Below are 17,170 nucleotides of genomic sequence, written 5' to 3' on the forward strand. Positions count from 1 at the left end.
ACAAGCAACAGGACATCACAACGACTTACAACTAAACTGAAGGTAAATACCAAACCAATAAATACAATATAAAACATATCAGTACTGATAAATATTATTACTGTAGATCCATAAAATGCATTATTTATCAGAATTCAGTTCAAAGTTAAGTTCAGAATCAAAGCTACTTTGCTAAGTGAGCTGGAAACAACTTTGTATTCACTCCCACATGATACTGACTGACAAATACAGAAAAGCTCTGACAACTGCTAGCCGAAGATAAATTACCTCAAATAAGTGAGCAGGATGCTTCGAATCATCAAACCAAAGGAAGTACTCCTCGCCGAGGCCTTTGGTTTAATGATTTGAAGCATTCTGACACAATTATGACACCGTGCATGGCTTGACTCCACTGTGCAACAATGATTTTGATTTCTTGCACACTATCTGCTACTAGGGGATAGAGAGTGATGGCAGGTAATTTTGCCCCCTCCCAAAATCGCCTACTGAATATTAGAATGAATTTATCATACTGTATGATTAATATGTTTTGGATTGTTCTGAAACTCTTGCACTTCTGTTTGGGTTCAGGTGAATCAGGCTGTGACTGTGATCTGAATTTCTAAAGTTTTGTCTGTGTATGCACAAAATGTTGATATCACTTTAGTATCGACTGTTGTGGGTAAAATTTAACTGAACATAACAGGAAGTTACCCAACCACCATTGGCACACAAAGCCTGGTGCACAACACTTTTGCAGTTGGTGATAACAATAGACAGCGCAACTGCAGCAGGCTGATTGTCATACCCACTGTTTCTATTATTGCCACAGAGAAATGTCACTTTTAATATAGTTCAGTAGTTTGATGGCTTAGGTTCTAACTGCAGTTGCTGTTAGGTGGGTGACATGCCTCACACAGAGTGAATGACAGGATGATACTGGACATTACATACAGTATTTATTACATAATGTAACAAGTTGCACATGAAGAGCTGTTAAGCTTTGCCAATGAGAAGATGACCCCCTATATTCAAAACTTGCCAAACAAGTAAGACTCATCACTTTTCCTCACTTAGAGGAAAAAGCGGTGGAGCTGTGCTCCGGCAGCACTACACCTATGTGTAATACATGAGGATGTAGGTATTCTTATCTAGGTATGTAACTGAATTAGCTCAACTGCATTACCTAAGAATTTATTCAGAAAGCCTTCAAATCTACAGATTTCTGTGTTAGACTCAGGAACAAATTACAGCAAAACTTCAACACAAATTACACAGGTTATATGATTCTATTGCTTTAAAAGTCAAATGATCATTTTCAGTATAAGGTAATTGTCAATACAGGCCTTCACATTATCAGCTGTAGGCAGCTCATGGGTTGTTAGGTTGAATCCAGTGAAGTTGTGAAGGTGACCTCTGTAAATCAGGCTGGTGTGTGAGATCCTTTATATTCTGATCATTCCTTTTTCAGGTTCTCACTGCTGCGGCTGGTCGTTTCCTGCAGAGTGACGTCATGGCAGCTGCAGAATCAGGTGAGTCGAGTCAGATTTTATTACTGTTTGACAAAACATCCCATTTGGTGGATTGATTCAATGACTGAATTATCTGCTGCAGGACATTTTGCAGGACACCAAAAGTAAACTACAGATGGCAGTTTCTGAAGGAAGTAGTGTGAAAGCTTGATGTTAAAAATCTGAAACTTCGCTGACGAAAGGGTGCAGAGCCAGCAGTCCCACATAGTGGTGCCGTGTTTGAATTGGCAGTCACTGGCAGTCACTCTCCAACAGTGACTCGTGGGACACCTAATGTAATGACAATGTTGTTTTTGTCAGATGCAGCTTTATTCAATACTGTATTACATGAAACTTAATGTGAATGTATAGGTATCTGACACAGGCTACACCTGTAATAATAACTGTAATAAAATACTTTAATAACCTGAAAAAACCCAAACAGGAGAAGGATACCATTTTAATTTTACCTGATTATTTGGCCTGGTCCAAGTCAAGTCTTAGGTCTTCTGCTGTGTATGCATGAAATGTTAATATCAGTTTAGTATCGACTTATGGCATCGCCATTTTGTAGGTAAAATTTAACTGAACATAACAGGAAGTTACCCAACAACCATTGGCAAACAAAGCCTGGTGCACAACACTTTTGGTGATAACAACAGACAGCATGACTGCAGCAGGCTGATTGTCATACTGATTTTCCCACTGTGTGGTGATACTGAGAATAGAACAATAGATTTTTATTGTCATTGTTTCAGGAAAAAAACAACAAAACACAGTTAGCAGCACAAATAAATATAAAACATGGCCAGTGTGACAAACAGTACAACACTATTTACAACAATAGTAAAATATTTAGGCAAGGCAACTGTTCTTCAGTCTGTTTGTTTTAGATCTGATTGACCTGTATCTCTTCCAAGAGGGCAGGGGGGAGAACAGGTAATGTCCAGGGTGAGTGGGTCCTTAACAATACGGCTGGCCTTCTTTTGAAGTCAGCCAGTGTAAATGTCTCTGAGAGGAGGAAGTGTCGTCCCGACGACACGCTCCACTAGGGGTGGGAATCTCTTGGCACCTCACGATTTGATTCCGATTCTGATTCTGAGGTCAACGATTCAGTTCTAAACCGATTATCGATGCGTGTCGATGCAGCTACTTTGTCACTTTTCTTTTCTTTGTCACAAATAGATATGACTTTCTATGAGCACAGAATCCTCCTGTTACAGGCAATGAGCATATCCCTGACAGAAAAACAGTATACTGTAGCCTATATAAAAAAATTTTTTAAAAAAAGCTTTCAATGCAGTAATCAATGCAGCTTGCATTTCAACACATTATGGACCTATGTTTCAGCTCTCATACTAAAACATGGCTACTTACCTACCCGCTTTCATCAAAGTGTCCAAAACTTCTGTTTTAGTTTCACTGTAGAGATGGTATTTTGAAACTTGGCTCTAAGGTTCTCCACAACCGAAGACAGTCTTAAATCCAATGCAATAAAACTTGCAATAGATTTGGTAATCCACTTCGCTCTCTCAGAGATTTGTTTGAAGCTGTGCCACGCTCCTGTTCGATCACTCTCTGGCTGGCATCTGCAACAGGTCGCTGCATCTCTCCCAACTCTGGGTGGTATTGTGCATGGTGGTTTCTCAAATTATCTGTTGCCAAAGTATTCAAGTTGAGTTCCACTCACCTTACAAACTGTGTAAGTCTTGTCAATTCTCCCCTCGACTTCAGGGAACTCAAAATGCTGCCATACAGCAGCTTTCAAAGAAGTTGGTATCAGTCTTACAGGCTTGGTGCTTGCCATTGCAGTCATTTTGTCGCCGCTCAAACCTAAACAACTCACACGTGTGTTTGGTGCACATGCGTGTACAGCAGAGAATCAGCAGGCACTTTCTGTAGCACTCTGCAGCAGGCGAACGGAATGTTGCAGCGGGCAAACTAATGTCAGTTTTAAAATTTCAGTTATTAACTTATCTGCATCGAGACATAACCATTCTAGAGAGAATAGCGATGCATCGAAGAATCGGAAATGTTTGCCACCCCTACGCTCCGCTGCCCTCACCACCCGCTGCAGGTCCTTCCTGTCCTGTGCTGTGCAGTTTGAGAACCAGTTGGAGAACCACACCATGCAGTCATGAAAGTCATGATGAAATAGAATTTATTATTGGTTTATATTACTGGTTATTGGCTTACCTTACGTCCAGAAATGTCAGTTGTCTGTGTTTGTTTAACAGTAATCATCAGCTGACTTTTATTCCTGATAGAAGTGTTTAGGTTTTGGAATGAAACCCATCAAAACCATGCTTTCTCTAAGACGTTTTGCATGCCATCAGTTCAGGTTTACATGTAAGTAGCAGACTGAACTAAATGTGTGTAGCAGACGCTGAGGTAACTTTCATATTACCAAGTAACTGACCTATCCTTTTGAAAATTATATGTTTTAATGGAACATCTTTGTAACACAAACACACATACCCAGCTAGAACTTCTCTTTGACTTATGATCGCACTTTAGAAACACACAGACCACGGTAATAAAAAACTCCCTCACATACCTTAGAGTTTCTTCCCTCCTCCAAATCTTAACAAAGCTATAACAACTAATAGCCAGAAACTAATACCCTGCAAAGGAACATATAATCAGTCAGGAAGTCACTTTTACAAAATTGATCTTATTCTCAGTTCTCTGTGACAATGCACAGCTGAGATCATTTAAACATGCAGAATTGCCCTGTGTTCTATGGATCCACAGCGCTCTCCAGTGGTGAGCCCTGGTAAGATTTGTACCAAAAAGTGAAGTCTTTCTCTAACTCCATCCATCCATCATCTGTACATATTCTATGTACGCCGCTTAATCCTCTGCAGGGTCGCGGGGGGGCTGGAGCCTATCCCAGCTGACTTAGGGCGAAGACACCCTGGACAGGTCGCCAGTCTATCGCAGGGCTACACATAGAGACAAACACTCTCACACACTCTCATTCACACCTACGGACAATTTAGAATGATCAATTAACCTCAGTATGTTTTTGGACTGTGGGAGGAAGCCGGAGTACCCGGTGAAAACCCACGCTTGCACAGGGAGAACATGCAAACTCCACACAGAAAGATCCCAGGCGTCCCAACGCGGGACGCGAACCGGCGATCTTCTAGCTGTGAGGCAGCAGTGCTAGCCACTGGGCCACTGTGCAGCCCTTTCTCTAACTCATGTATCCATTTTACCGGTCAATGTTTAAAGTATACTTCCTTATATAATAGTTATAATAGCATAATGGAAAAAAAGGACAATGTGTAGTAATTATATCTACTGTATAATCAAGTGCGTTTAAGTGTTGAACCAAGTACTATTATTTTTTAATGTTAATGATTTAATGATTCATGTGATTTGTGTTTAAGACAGTCCACATTAAGCCATGGTGACATTCTCGGAAAGGTGAAAGACAATTAATAACATTAAAATGTTAGTTTAGTTTCTGTGAGTTATCAGACTTGTTACCTCCTCTGGTGCAAGGACTGGCAGCCCTGCCTCATCAGAGTTGACAAACATGAGGGTCATCTCTCTCTGAACTCTACTCTTCATTTCATGCTTTAAATGCCTCTTTTCAATTTTACGCCTTAAGCTCTTTTCTACTTCTACCTCTTCGAGACATCACTCTTAAGAGAGTTGCTCACTTTATATTTTTCACCATATCAATCGATTTCTTTTGAGTCCTTCAACTTTTGTTAAGTGTCTTCCAGAGCGAAGTTCTGTTTTAATCTGTTTTACCAAGTTAAGCATCATGACCTGACTTAAGGGAAGTGAACTTTAATTTGAAATTCTCTCGTACTTAATGTAAGTTAACAAGGGATAACTTGACTGAAGCTTTCCTTCAGTTATTTTAGTGAAGAAGTTCGATAAGTTTATCAGTCAGAGCCAAAGAATCAACACTCATGATCAAGATCATCACCATCATCATTAACAAAGACGTTATGGGGGTTAGCTGTTTAAGAACCCATTGAGCAGTTTCCTGAGTTGGCTCTGAATTATTGTCTTTGAGCATAGGAGAAATTTGGTTAGGGCTCTGTTAGCATTGAATTATTCTCTTAATATTTAATTGCTTTCACCCTTTAGCAATTTCACCATCTGCCATTTTCATTATTCATTACAGACTCAGCATCTTCCTTTCATCTGTTAATCTTGTCATTTGTTTAATTTGCCATCTCATTTATTTACTCTGAACTATTTAGCAAAATAAATATATGGCTTTTGTCTGTGGAGGTTTGTTTTAATATGGAGAACCAATGGTAACTGTGTGTAGAAGTTACTACTTCAGTGGTGAGACTGAATTAATTGATTTGAAACTGATTAGAATTGATTGATTTTGATTGACCTTGTCTAGTCAAATTTGATTCATTTCCTCCAGATTAGTCAAAGAGATAAAAGAACAGAGGTGGTGCCCCTATTCATGTGTGCTTTATTCATCTCAAGGGATTATCAAATAAATGTATAAATAATGTTTCTCCTACAATAATCATTCTGCAATCTTTTTTTTGTTTGTGACTTGTTTGTAGTTTGTATTACTTGCTGCCCCTTTTTTCATCACTTGTTACATCACTTGTTATTTGGTGGACCATAATGCTGCTCCCGGCATTGGTGTTGTGTTGTTGTTTGGGTTTGTCAGGTCCACCATGTTCAGAACTGGGTCTGACTGTCCTAGGGTCCCGTTTATAATTGCGTTGGGTTCTGGCTGGTTTTCCATGTGTGTCATGGGAAGGTCAGCGAAAGATTACATGTGATGAGGTAAATAGGCAAACTACTGTTGTGCCCCTACGTTCACAAAAAAACCTGTATCCTCCGAAATGTGGCAGCAGTAATTATTTCTTGCCACCTAACAGTGAGTCAAACTTAACCATGTCATCCTGCTATTTAAAAACATCTGAATTTACAGTATTTCCAAGTTGAATTCTGTCAATAAATAATTGACCAGCAATGAAACTATAACTGAATATATGCAAATCTGTGTTTTTCCTTTCCTGCCCTTTTGTTCCAGTGTCTGAGCTGAGGGTTGTTCTGCTGGGGAACAGCTGGTCTCGGAGGAGTTCAATGGGGAAACTCCTACTTGGAGGGAAGTTCAACACCGAGGAAGAACCAGACTGCTGTCTGAGAGTCAGTGGACAGTTAGAAGAGAAAGAAATAGTTCTGATCAACACTCCAGATCTGCTGCATCCCAACATCTCTTCAGACAAACTGAACGAACATGTAGAAACCTGTGTGAGACTCTCTGATCCCGGACCTCATGTGTTCCTGCTGGTCCTACAGCCTGAAGACTTCACTGAGGATCATAAACTGAAGCTCTGCAGCATCCTGAAACTCTTCAGTGATCGATCATTTGATCATTCACTGGTTCTGATATCACCACCCAGAGAGGAGAGTCCAGGTCTGATGGACAAATACACTGAAGATCCTCAAATAAAAGATATGATCAGAATGTGTAGATGCAAGTTTCTGTGTAAGGAGAACCTTAAACCTTCACAGATGTTGACACAGTTGGTTCAAATCGCGAAGGAGAACAGTGGAAAACATGTCAGCTGTGATCTGTTTAAGGACACAACATCGACTTTACCAGCTGAATATCAAACCCCCAAACACAAGGAAACAAAGACGTCTGTTAAGGGTTTTATTAAAGCTGTTGGTAAGTGCAGAAACAATTCAGACTATGAAAAATCTGTTCACACAGATACTCTTTGATAAATTGGAACAGTAAGCAGCAAATTAATGTTCTTTTTTCATTTGATCTTTTTACAGGGTGGAGTATGTTAAAAGGATTCACTCATAAAGTCTCGGGAAAAAACCCTTCGACTGACTGTAAGTAAATCCACTACAGTGTACAGTGATATGTATTTTCTCAGACATCAACCCAGACACATTTCACAGGTATTTTACCACTTAAAATCAATAAAATAAGATGAAATAAAAAAAACATCTGAAATCATTCAGCAGGTTAGTATTTAGTTAGTCTTCTCTTAGTATCTGTTACATTCATTTGGCAACTTTGCATTTGTAAAATAAATGTTTGGGTAATTGTGATTCTGCCTTTTCCTAAAGTGAACAACCATCCTCCACATCCTCTGCTCTGTTTGGAAAAAACTGTATTTCCTGTAATGGCACTGATAACTGCCAAACTGTGTATTTAATGCATCTGACCGCTACCACATCTTCTCTTAAATGTCATTTATTATATTAAACAGCTATATATGAACACAATATGGTTTATTATGAATATTATGATAATGACACATCACAGTTTATCGGAAACTTGACGTTATGGATTGAACCAGAACATTTGGAGAATTTCTTAATGACTGAAGATATTTCCTCCTGTCAGCCAAAAACCAGTTTTGTTTTCAGTGTCAGTCAATTTGTCATTTTATCTTCCTCTCTGTTGTATTACAGCATCTGGACTCAGGGTTGTGCTGCTGGGAAAAAATGAGGACAAACAGACAAGACTTGGTAACTTCATCATCGGGGGCCAAGCTTTTCATCACCAAAAGACCAAGATTTGTGTGGCTGCACGTAGAGAGTGGGGAGGAAATCCTCTAACTGTTGTGAAAACTCCAGATGTCTTCAGTCTGTCTGAGGAGACTGTGAGAGAGGAGATGAAGAGGTGTGTGAGTCTGTGTCCTCCTGGACCAAATGTTCTCCTGCTGTTAGTGAAGCCTTCTGACTTCACGGAGAAGAACAGAGAAAGACTGAAGTCCATCCTGAGTTTGTTTGGTCAAGAGGCTTTAAAACATTCGATGGTCATTGAGATAGATGAGGGGGCTGAAACAACTGCCTCTGTGAATCAGCTCCTTAAAGACTGTGGAGGAAGATACTACAGCATGTCTGAAGAAAACCACAGCTCATTAATGCAGAAGATGATGGGCATTGTCGATGAAAACAAAGGAGCCTTCCTCACCTTCAGTGAAGAGACTATCAGAGCAAAGTCTGAAGACATCAGACCAACTTTAAACCTGGTTCTGTGTGGGAGGAGAGGAGCAGTGAAGACTTCCGCAGCTGAGGCCATTTTACGTCAGACAGAGTTTCCTTCAGTCTCAAACTCATCAGTGTGTGTTCGGAGTCAGGGAGAGGTGTGTGGACGTTGTGTTTCCCTGGTGGAGCTGCCTGCCTTGTGTGAAAAACCTCAGGAGGAAGTGATGAAGGAAGCACTCAGATGTGTCTCCCTCTGTGATCCTGAGGGCGTCCATGCCTTCATCCTGGTCCTACCTGTGGGTCCCCTCACTGATGGAGACATGGAAGAGTTAAAGGCCATCCAGAACACATTTAGCTCTCACGTCAATGACTTCACCATGATACTATTCACTGTGGACTCAGGTACCACAGCTAAAGCCCCCATTAAGCTTGTAAAAGACAACAGAGACATCCAGGAGCTCCTTCGGAGCTGTGGAGGAAGATACATTGTTCTCAACATCAAGGAAAAGCAGCAGATCCCAGAGCTGCTGGCCACAGTGGATAAAATGAGACTGAGACCCTACAAATACAAACCATGCAGCTACACTACAGAAACATTTGCATTTGCCCAAACAGAAAAGATCAAACAACTAGAGGAAACCATCACCACACTGCAGACTGAACTGAAAGACCTGAAAACAAAAAGTGCCATCAGCTGTAAGTTCTGTAATGTTTAAATATAAATAGAATGGATGTAATGATACCAAATTTCACAATTTGAAACAAATGCTGCAATGCCGCATAGGACTGTGACGATACCTATCAGTATGAACACATTCTATTATCAGTCCCTCTCACTGTATTGTTCTGTTACACTGCTCATTCTCATAAGACCTGCCTCTGATTGGGTGGCTTCATTGGTTTGATTTTCAATGCTTGACTCAAACTGTCAGCTCTCTTTTTATTTAAGGACGTTTTTTAATATCATGATAAAAATGGTACCAAGAGTTTTTGGTATTGTTACATCCCTCATAAAAAGTAATGAATTATATTCTGCTAAATCATTCACTGGACATTAAAGGGATAGTTTGTGTTTTTTGAAGTGGGGTCATAAAGTACATATCTATAGTCGGTCTGCTTCCTACCGTAATCACCGATCAGCGCAGCCTCAGTTTGGAGAAGTAGAGAGCTGCTCCAGCTCAGACGCTCAGCTTTGGCTGAAAAGGCTCACCTAAACAAATCTATATCTGACTGTGCAACAGGTGATCTATGAGCAGCGAAATACAGTGCGAGGCCCGGTTGCTCAACTGCACAGGGATACAGAGGTTCTACGGTTGAGAAAATGTAGTGCCAAAAGAAAGGGCGGTTTGACGGCAATGTAAAGTGGTGTGAATTTTCCCTATACAACATACACTTGAACTGTTATAGATTTTTTAAGATGAGCCTTGTTTCAGGTGGTTTATTTCGCTTTTTCTCTGGACCCCGTTCACTGCAGTACAAAGCTGAGTGTCCGAGCTGAAGCAGCTCTCTACTTCTCCAAACAGGCTGTGCTGATCGGTGATTACGGCAGGGAACAGACCGACTATAGATATGTACTTTATATGACCTCACTTCAAAAAACACAAACTATCCCTTTAAACAATCTATACTCCAACAGTGATGTTTCAGTAAATACATGTCTTTATATTTCACAGGTGATGATGAAGAACAGAGCCCAGAGTGTCTCAGGATTGTGCTGATAGGGAAGACTGGCAGTGGAAAGAGTTCTTCAGGAAACACTATTCTTGGAAATAAGGAGTTTGAAACTAGTTTAAGCCAAGCTTCAGTCACCAAATGTTGTCAGAAAGCACAGGCTGAAGTGGACGGTCGTCCAGTCGTTGTGGTCGACACTCCTGGTCTGTCTGACACAACTCTGTCTCATGAAGACGTTAATGAGGAGATGGTGAAATGCATCAGTCTTCTGGCTCCAGGACCACATGTCTTCCTGCCAGTGATAAAAATTGGCAGATTTACAAATGAAGACAAGGATACATTAAAACATATCAAGAAAGCCTTCGGGAAGAATGCACAAAATTTCACCATCATTCTGTTTACTGGAGGAGATGAACTGAAACATCATGAGCTGTCCATTGAAAATTATGTCAAAATGCAATGTGAGGATTCCTTTAAGAAACTGATCGCTGACTGTGGAGGAAGATACCATGTGTTTAATAACCGTGATAAAGACAACCACTTGCAGGTCAGCGAGCTGATCACCAAGATCGACACCATGGTGAAGACAAATGGAGGCAGCTGCTACACTAATGAGATGCTGCAAGAGGCCGAGGCAGCAATACAGAAAGAAATGGAGAGGATCCTGAAGGAGAAGGAGGGAGAGATGAGGAGAGAGAGGGAGGAGCTTCAGAGAAAACATGAGGAACACATGGAGAAAATGAAAAGAAGAATGGAAGAACAGAGAGCAGAAATAGAAGAGAAGAGAAAACTGAGAGAAAAACAATTTAAAGAAAAGGAGGAAAACATTAGGAAGAAGTGGGAGAAAGTAAAGAAAATGAGAGAGGAAGAAGACAGGAAGAGAAAAGAAGATGAACAAATTCAGAAACAGAAGTGGAAACAAAATGTTGAAGCGCTGGAGCAAAAAATCAGATCAGAGTCAGAATCAAAGGAGAACATTTACAGAAAGCTGGAGGAGAGCAGAGAAGAGATGAGGAGAGAACGAGACAACTGGGAGCAAAATCAAAAGGAATGGTGGGAAAAACGTCATCAAGAAGATGAACAGAGACGACAGGAGGAACAAACGAGAATCAGAAAGTTACAAGAAGAATACGAGCAAGAAAGAAAAGATGAAGAAAAGAAAAGAGAAGAAGAGGATCAAAACAGAAGAGAAGAAGAGGAAAAAGAGAAAAAGTGCACTGAGGAGAAGCATAAGCAGGGAATGGAGAATCTGAAGAAGATGCATGAAGAAGAAGCCAGAAAGAAAGCTGAAGAGTTCAATGATTTCAGAAAGAAAATGAAGGAGGAGTCTGAAGCTCTGAAGAAAAAACACCTCCGTGAAATTTGTGACTTGGTGAAATGTGTGAACAAAAAGAAAGCAAATCTGAAAAGAATTGATGGCTTACTGAAAAAACATGAAAACGAAATGAAGGAGGTGGCCACTGAAGAGGAAAAGACAAAACTGCAGGGACAACATGAACAGGAATTCAGTGAGTTGATGCTGGAAATTCTGAATGAAGTCACCACGTCAAGATGTCCGATTTTATGATCAGATTTGTTTGAAGTATATGTCACTATAAAAAAGCAACTACAGATTATTTTCTTCTAGTTTCATTTGGCTTTAATAACTCAAACAGATTTAATTGTAATATTTTGGGGGTGACTACAGTGTGATGTATACCCTGGTCTCATCTGCTGTTAGGTGTCTCAATCAGCAGCCTATACTGTAGGAGCCATGAATTTATTAGGAGGTGTTTAGTTACAAGGTAGGTGAAGGGATATTATTATATTTTTGCAGTTTGTTTTGGATATGATATTTTATGTGGTCAAACTGAGTAGGGGGATAGTGTGTCACGTGGATATAGGCAGGGTTATTAGTTAATAATATGGATATTTGTTGGATGGATTTTGTCTCTTTCTGTGGATCTGTTTCAAATGCACAAACAATATAGTGAGAAAGTGAAAATGACAGAAATAAAGCCTGATGCTGAAATGAGCGCTGGAAAAAACAAACCACGCTCACAGCCAAGGCACGGGCAAATAAAATCGAAAAGCTTCAACATGAACACAAAATCACTGTGAATAAAATGACAGCACTTATACCAGAAATGAAAGCTCTCATGAAAACAAAGGAAAATGTCTCACATGTCTGTCTCATTTTGAGAAATTAAATCAGCTTTGTGAAAATGATACCATATCACCAGAGGTTTTGATTCCTTCACTCATGGAGAATGAACAAAATAGACAAAACGAATGGTTTTCCAGCATCTTGAACTACAGCAACACATTTAAAGAAAATGTTAAAAGGTGGCTGAGTGAATCAGAGGAATCATAACAAAATAACAGCCTCAATCTGCCACAAATAAGGAAGTGCCTCAATGTCCAACAGAGGATGAACCTCAAGTTTCAACTCAACCTGTATCAATACTCAGTACAGAGGATATGCAAGATGGCATAACACTAAGTTACAGTGTGTCAAATGTGGGAAGCAAAAACTCTGCTACTGGAAGAGGGTCTGCATCTGAAAATAGAGGCTGACTTGGCAGCATTAGTGGCAAGACAAACTATTAAAGGAAAAACATGAACTGGAGGAACATCTGAAAAGGAAAAGGGAGCAGCTCACACTTGACGAAGACATCACAGCAGATATGGCAAAATTAAATGTGTTAAGGTCTCACAGCATCCTAAGCGGAAAGAGTTCCATAACTAGGCATTCAGATGGAATGAAATCACATTTGGAAAAAGGAAAATCACAAATAAAAGCTCTCAAAGCTAATACAAATTTATTTATTCCACAAATGTCAGTGAAACTAAGGGTAACTAAACATGACTGCTTGGATCCAGGAACAAGGCCTGAAGAGAAAGCTGCACCTGAGTTCATTCACTATGAGCCTGTGCCTTAATGAACCCAACCTATATTCAGTGAATCACAATGCTAAAGAGAATGCACAACCTCAATATGCATACACCTTGAACTACCCTCTTAATTGAACAGCAATGCCTCTCATCATTACCAAGGACAGAAATCCACATTTTTGATGGGGATCCACTAAGATATAATGCATGCATAAGAGCTTTTGAGAATGGTGTGGAGAGAAATACTGAGAACTGCAGCGATAGAGTGTATTTCCTGGAGCAGTACACCAGGGGTCAACATAAGGAACTAGTGAGAGGGCTATGTTAAAGCTAACATTAGTACATGAGTTGCCTCTGCATATATGGAAAGGGGTCTTTCATGGACTCCTATCAAGACAGAAGACATACAGACTCTCCAGGACTATAGCGTTGTCCTCAGAGGCTTTTCTAATGCCATGGAAGGGGTGGAATATGTGCATGACCTAGATCTGCCTGCCAATATGCTTACCATTGGAAGTTGCCTTATGAATTCCGAGACAAATGGAGAACTGTAGCCTATGAACTGCATGAGAAACGCAATCAAAGAGCTACATTCAGTGACATCACCAATTTTATTGAGAGATAAGTGAGAATCTTAACTGACCCAGTGTTTGGAAATATACAAGATTCTCCCTGAGCAACAATCGATAAAGGTATAATCAAAAAGAGACCACAGCCTCATTCTGGCATTAAAGAAACAAGCTTTGCCACCACTAAGGCTCCTGTGGTGAACCAAACTCAACCTGAAACCTAAGGGAAGGAACAAACTGTAACTTACAGGAGGACATGAGGAGGACACATATTGGATTTGTGCCCTCAGAGAAAAGAACCCACAAAGAGAAGATGTGCTTCTTAAGGGTAAAATGTGTCTGTTTTGGCTGTTTGTGTATTGGACACATCAGCAAAGATTGCAGAAAAAGGATCACCTGTGCAAAATGTGGTTTCCGACATCCAGGCATAATTCACATTCCTCCAAAGGAAAAGGAGAAGAACTTTAGAACTTTAGTCAAGCAGAAGGGAAATCAGTGGTGGCAGTGGACAACACCTTGGTGTCAAGTGGGCACAGAGGGGCTGGTGATGAGGATTGTAAGCTTCCCATTGTTCCCGTGCAAGTTAAGTCCAAGTAAGGCAGCAAGATCATTACCACATATGCTTTCCAAGATCAAGGAAGTACAGCAGTCTTTTGCACAGAGGGCACATATTCTCTTGTGGACCATGGGCCAAGAGAAAGTTGTGAGTGGCCACATTCTCTCAGGACTGGAGGTTGCTGGTTTAGAAGGTGACAACTTTTGTGAACTGCCCAAGACTAATACACAGGAGTGTATGTCTATCCACAGGGGAAACAATCAAAGAGAGAGGGATCTTCTTCAGTGGGCACATTTGAAATCTGTACATCTGCCTGAGATAGATGCAGAAATTGAGCTGCTGATTGGGACACATGTTCCTAAGGCTTTGTGACCACTGAAAGTCATTCAGAGTGTAAATGGTGGACCATATGCAATCAGGACAATGCTGGACTGGACTGTGAATGGACCTCTAAAAGGAGAAGGTGAGGAAGCAATGGATTGTAAGCAGCTAGAGGTATCAGTAAACAGAGTTTCAGTTGTGAATTTGGAGGAACTGGCAGCAGCAGCTTAAGAATGCAGTGTGGATGAACAATCTGGAATGTAAAGAGAGGATCAAAAGTTTATGGAATTGGTCACAAATTCAGCAAAGCAGGTGAATGGCCATTACCAGATTAAATTACCATTAAGGAACAAGGAACTCAGCATGCCATATAACAAGAAAATTGTTGAGCAGTGCGCTTCATACCTGAAGAGAAGACTTCAGAAGGACTCATGATTCAGTGCAACAACAACATAGTACCTCGAAATTCCTGGGTCATGGGAAAAGTACTGCATACTTTTCCAGACAGAAGAGGATTTGTGTGTCAGGTGCGGATTAAAGCAAAGAGCAGCTGCCTGGTCCAATAACGAAGATCTGTCTGCTACAGGAAACCAAAGCTGGCTGAAGAGCAGCTACTACACACTGTGACTCTTTGACCTCCATCTTGACTTTGATTTTTACTGGAAGACATACCACAGAATGATGGCTAAAATGACTCTGAGTGCCAGTGACATTTGGCTTTATTGATTTAGGAAGAAAGAAGAAAATATGAATTATGGAATTTGAATGTTAACATTTTAGTGGTTCGTGTCTCATATTGATATGAATGTGGGTAATTATTATGGATCATAACCTAATGATTAGGGGCTGATGTGTAGGAGTCATGAATGAATATGTAGGTGTTTCTCTATTAGTTACAAGGTGATTGAATATTGTTATCTTTGGGTGTTTGTTTTGGTTATGATTTTTTATTATGTGGTCATATTGAGTAGTGGGATAGCGGGTCATGTGGATATGGGCGGGGTTATTAGTTAATATAGGCACCTGTTCATTTTTCATTGTCAGAGAGAGAGAGAGAGAGAGAGAGAGAGGGTGAGCTAGTTTGCCATATTTTTTGATAACCGCTATTTGTCCTTGATCAGTGTGGTTACTTTGATTATGAGTTTGTGCATTTTATCATGAGTTGATCATCGTGTTTTGTTAGTAAAATGATTGAACTTATTTTTGAAGATCGGTGACTTCTTTTAGGAAACGCGTCAGACAATCAGGTCAAAGTCGCTACATATACAAGATTAAGGGTATGCAGGTAACCATATAAATTAAAGCTGAGTGCAGAAAACACATTTTTTTTTTCATCTGAATTATTGTTCTGCTCTGACAGTTTTACTTCTGTGATCATGTAAATGCACAAATCTCTCCGATTGTAATGCTGAATTCCATCATCTCTATTTAGATAATTCACTGATTCTACACAAGAGTTTGTTTAAAACACATGATCTCCATTACTGTTAATAATTGTTTAATATATAACATCAGGCTACATTTTTGTTTTTTTCTGAAAAGTTGATTAAAATTAAAAGTAAAGGTAAAAATGTTGTCTGTTGATTTCATTCCATTACAGTGATTGCTGGATCGGTTTGATGCAAACTAGGTGATGTCATCGTATTTCCCCATCAGATTTAATATTAATCCTAATTACTTGTGCTCAACACACACGTCAAACTTCTCTGAACTAATTTCTGACATACCGGTAATTGAGTAACAACTAGCTAATACAGCAAATCTGGGATAATCCCACCTGAAACAGGTTTTCTGTGGATTACTGCAAAATAACCAGAATTATGTTAAGTGTAATCATAACATATTTTAGCATTAAGCAGTTTGAAAAGTGTGTCGAACACATTGCTTTTTTTGTCAGAAGGGATTTCTGCGGCTAGGACCCCATTTTTTTCCAGTCAATATTACCAACTAAAGAACTCTGTTAAAATGCTGCTGTGGGAGTAGAAGCTACATTGTCCCTAAAGGAGATTAAGTCAGGGCTGGTGGGGATTCGCTGACAATGGCAGAGAGAGACAATTGGTCCTGAAAACAAACATGCAAACACCAGAGGGTATGAGGTCAAAATAGGTTCTTCTACAAGAAATCGCTGAGCAGCAGATGTACATATTGCTTCAGCAACGTATACTGACAGCACAGATGGGATGAGACGTACCTCCCTCCTCAGTGAGCAGAACCCTTCAGAGACTAGTCCCTTTGCAGCCAGTGGTTCAGAACCTTTTGGCTCTTTTCAATAATTGACGTGAAGTGTGGAGTTCCTTTCTTTAGTAATATAGACACCAATTATGTGACAAGGTGTCTCACAGGAATATTACAAACCCAAGCCATGGTATAGTTATTCTCTAGTAATAATTCACACATATTGGTCTGGACTCCAGCCGGGGTTGCTTGTACGTAACAGTCTCCCCCAGTTTCTAGTACAGATAATGTACTTTTTACACAAACACATATCATTGGTAAAATGTGTCAATATTTGTAGCCTACATGTGATTACTGGGTAGCTGACTGAAGTTTCAAGTAGTCAAGTATAGTAAAAGTCTTGCTCTCTAAGTAGTCCTCTCACTCATCTGTTTAATCACAGTAATCTGATGCTCATTTTTAAGGCTTTCAGTAAAAAGTTTTCAAGAAAGAATAAAGAAAGCCACTCCTAAACAAACCTATATCAACTATAGGCTTAAATGTACAAGTTGCAGCCACGCCCA

At 40.0% G+C, this 17,170-nt stretch overlaps 1 protein-coding gene across 1 annotated transcript; it reads left to right on the forward strand.

The window, feature by feature from the left end:
* On the forward strand, nt 1-11,987 carry LOC119013291 (GTPase IMAP family member 8-like). Its single transcript, XM_037087675.1, has 6 exons — nt 1-42; nt 1,451-1,511; nt 6,520-7,161; nt 7,275-7,334; nt 7,923-9,137; nt 10,115-11,987. The coding sequence occupies exons 2-6, from the start codon at nt 1,493-1,495 to the stop codon at nt 11,677-11,679; spliced, it is 3,501 nt and encodes a 1,166-aa protein (XP_036943570.1). The 5' UTR covers nt 1-42; nt 1,451-1,492; the 3' UTR covers nt 11,680-11,987.
* The last annotated feature ends 5,183 nt before the right edge of the window (nt 11,988-17,170 follow it).

The sequence above is a fragment of the Acanthopagrus latus genome, chromosome 23 (genome assembly GCF_904848185.1).
Source record: "Acanthopagrus latus isolate v.2019 chromosome 23, fAcaLat1.1, whole genome shotgun sequence".
In the NCBI taxonomy this organism is placed as follows: Eukaryota; Metazoa; Chordata; class Actinopteri; order Spariformes; family Sparidae; genus Acanthopagrus; species Acanthopagrus latus.

Bases quoted from the DNA above. Each gene is read 5' to 3' on its own strand.
- LOC119013291 (XM_037087675.1), top strand. The intron at 7,162-7,274 runs GTAAGTGCAGAA...ATCTTTTTACAG, and splicing joins GGGTTTTATTAAAGCTGTTG to GGTGGAGTATGTTAAAAGGA. The intron at 9,138-10,114 runs GTAAGTTCTGTA...TATATTTCACAG, and splicing joins AACAAAAAGTGCCATCAGCT to GTGATGATGAAGAACAGAGC.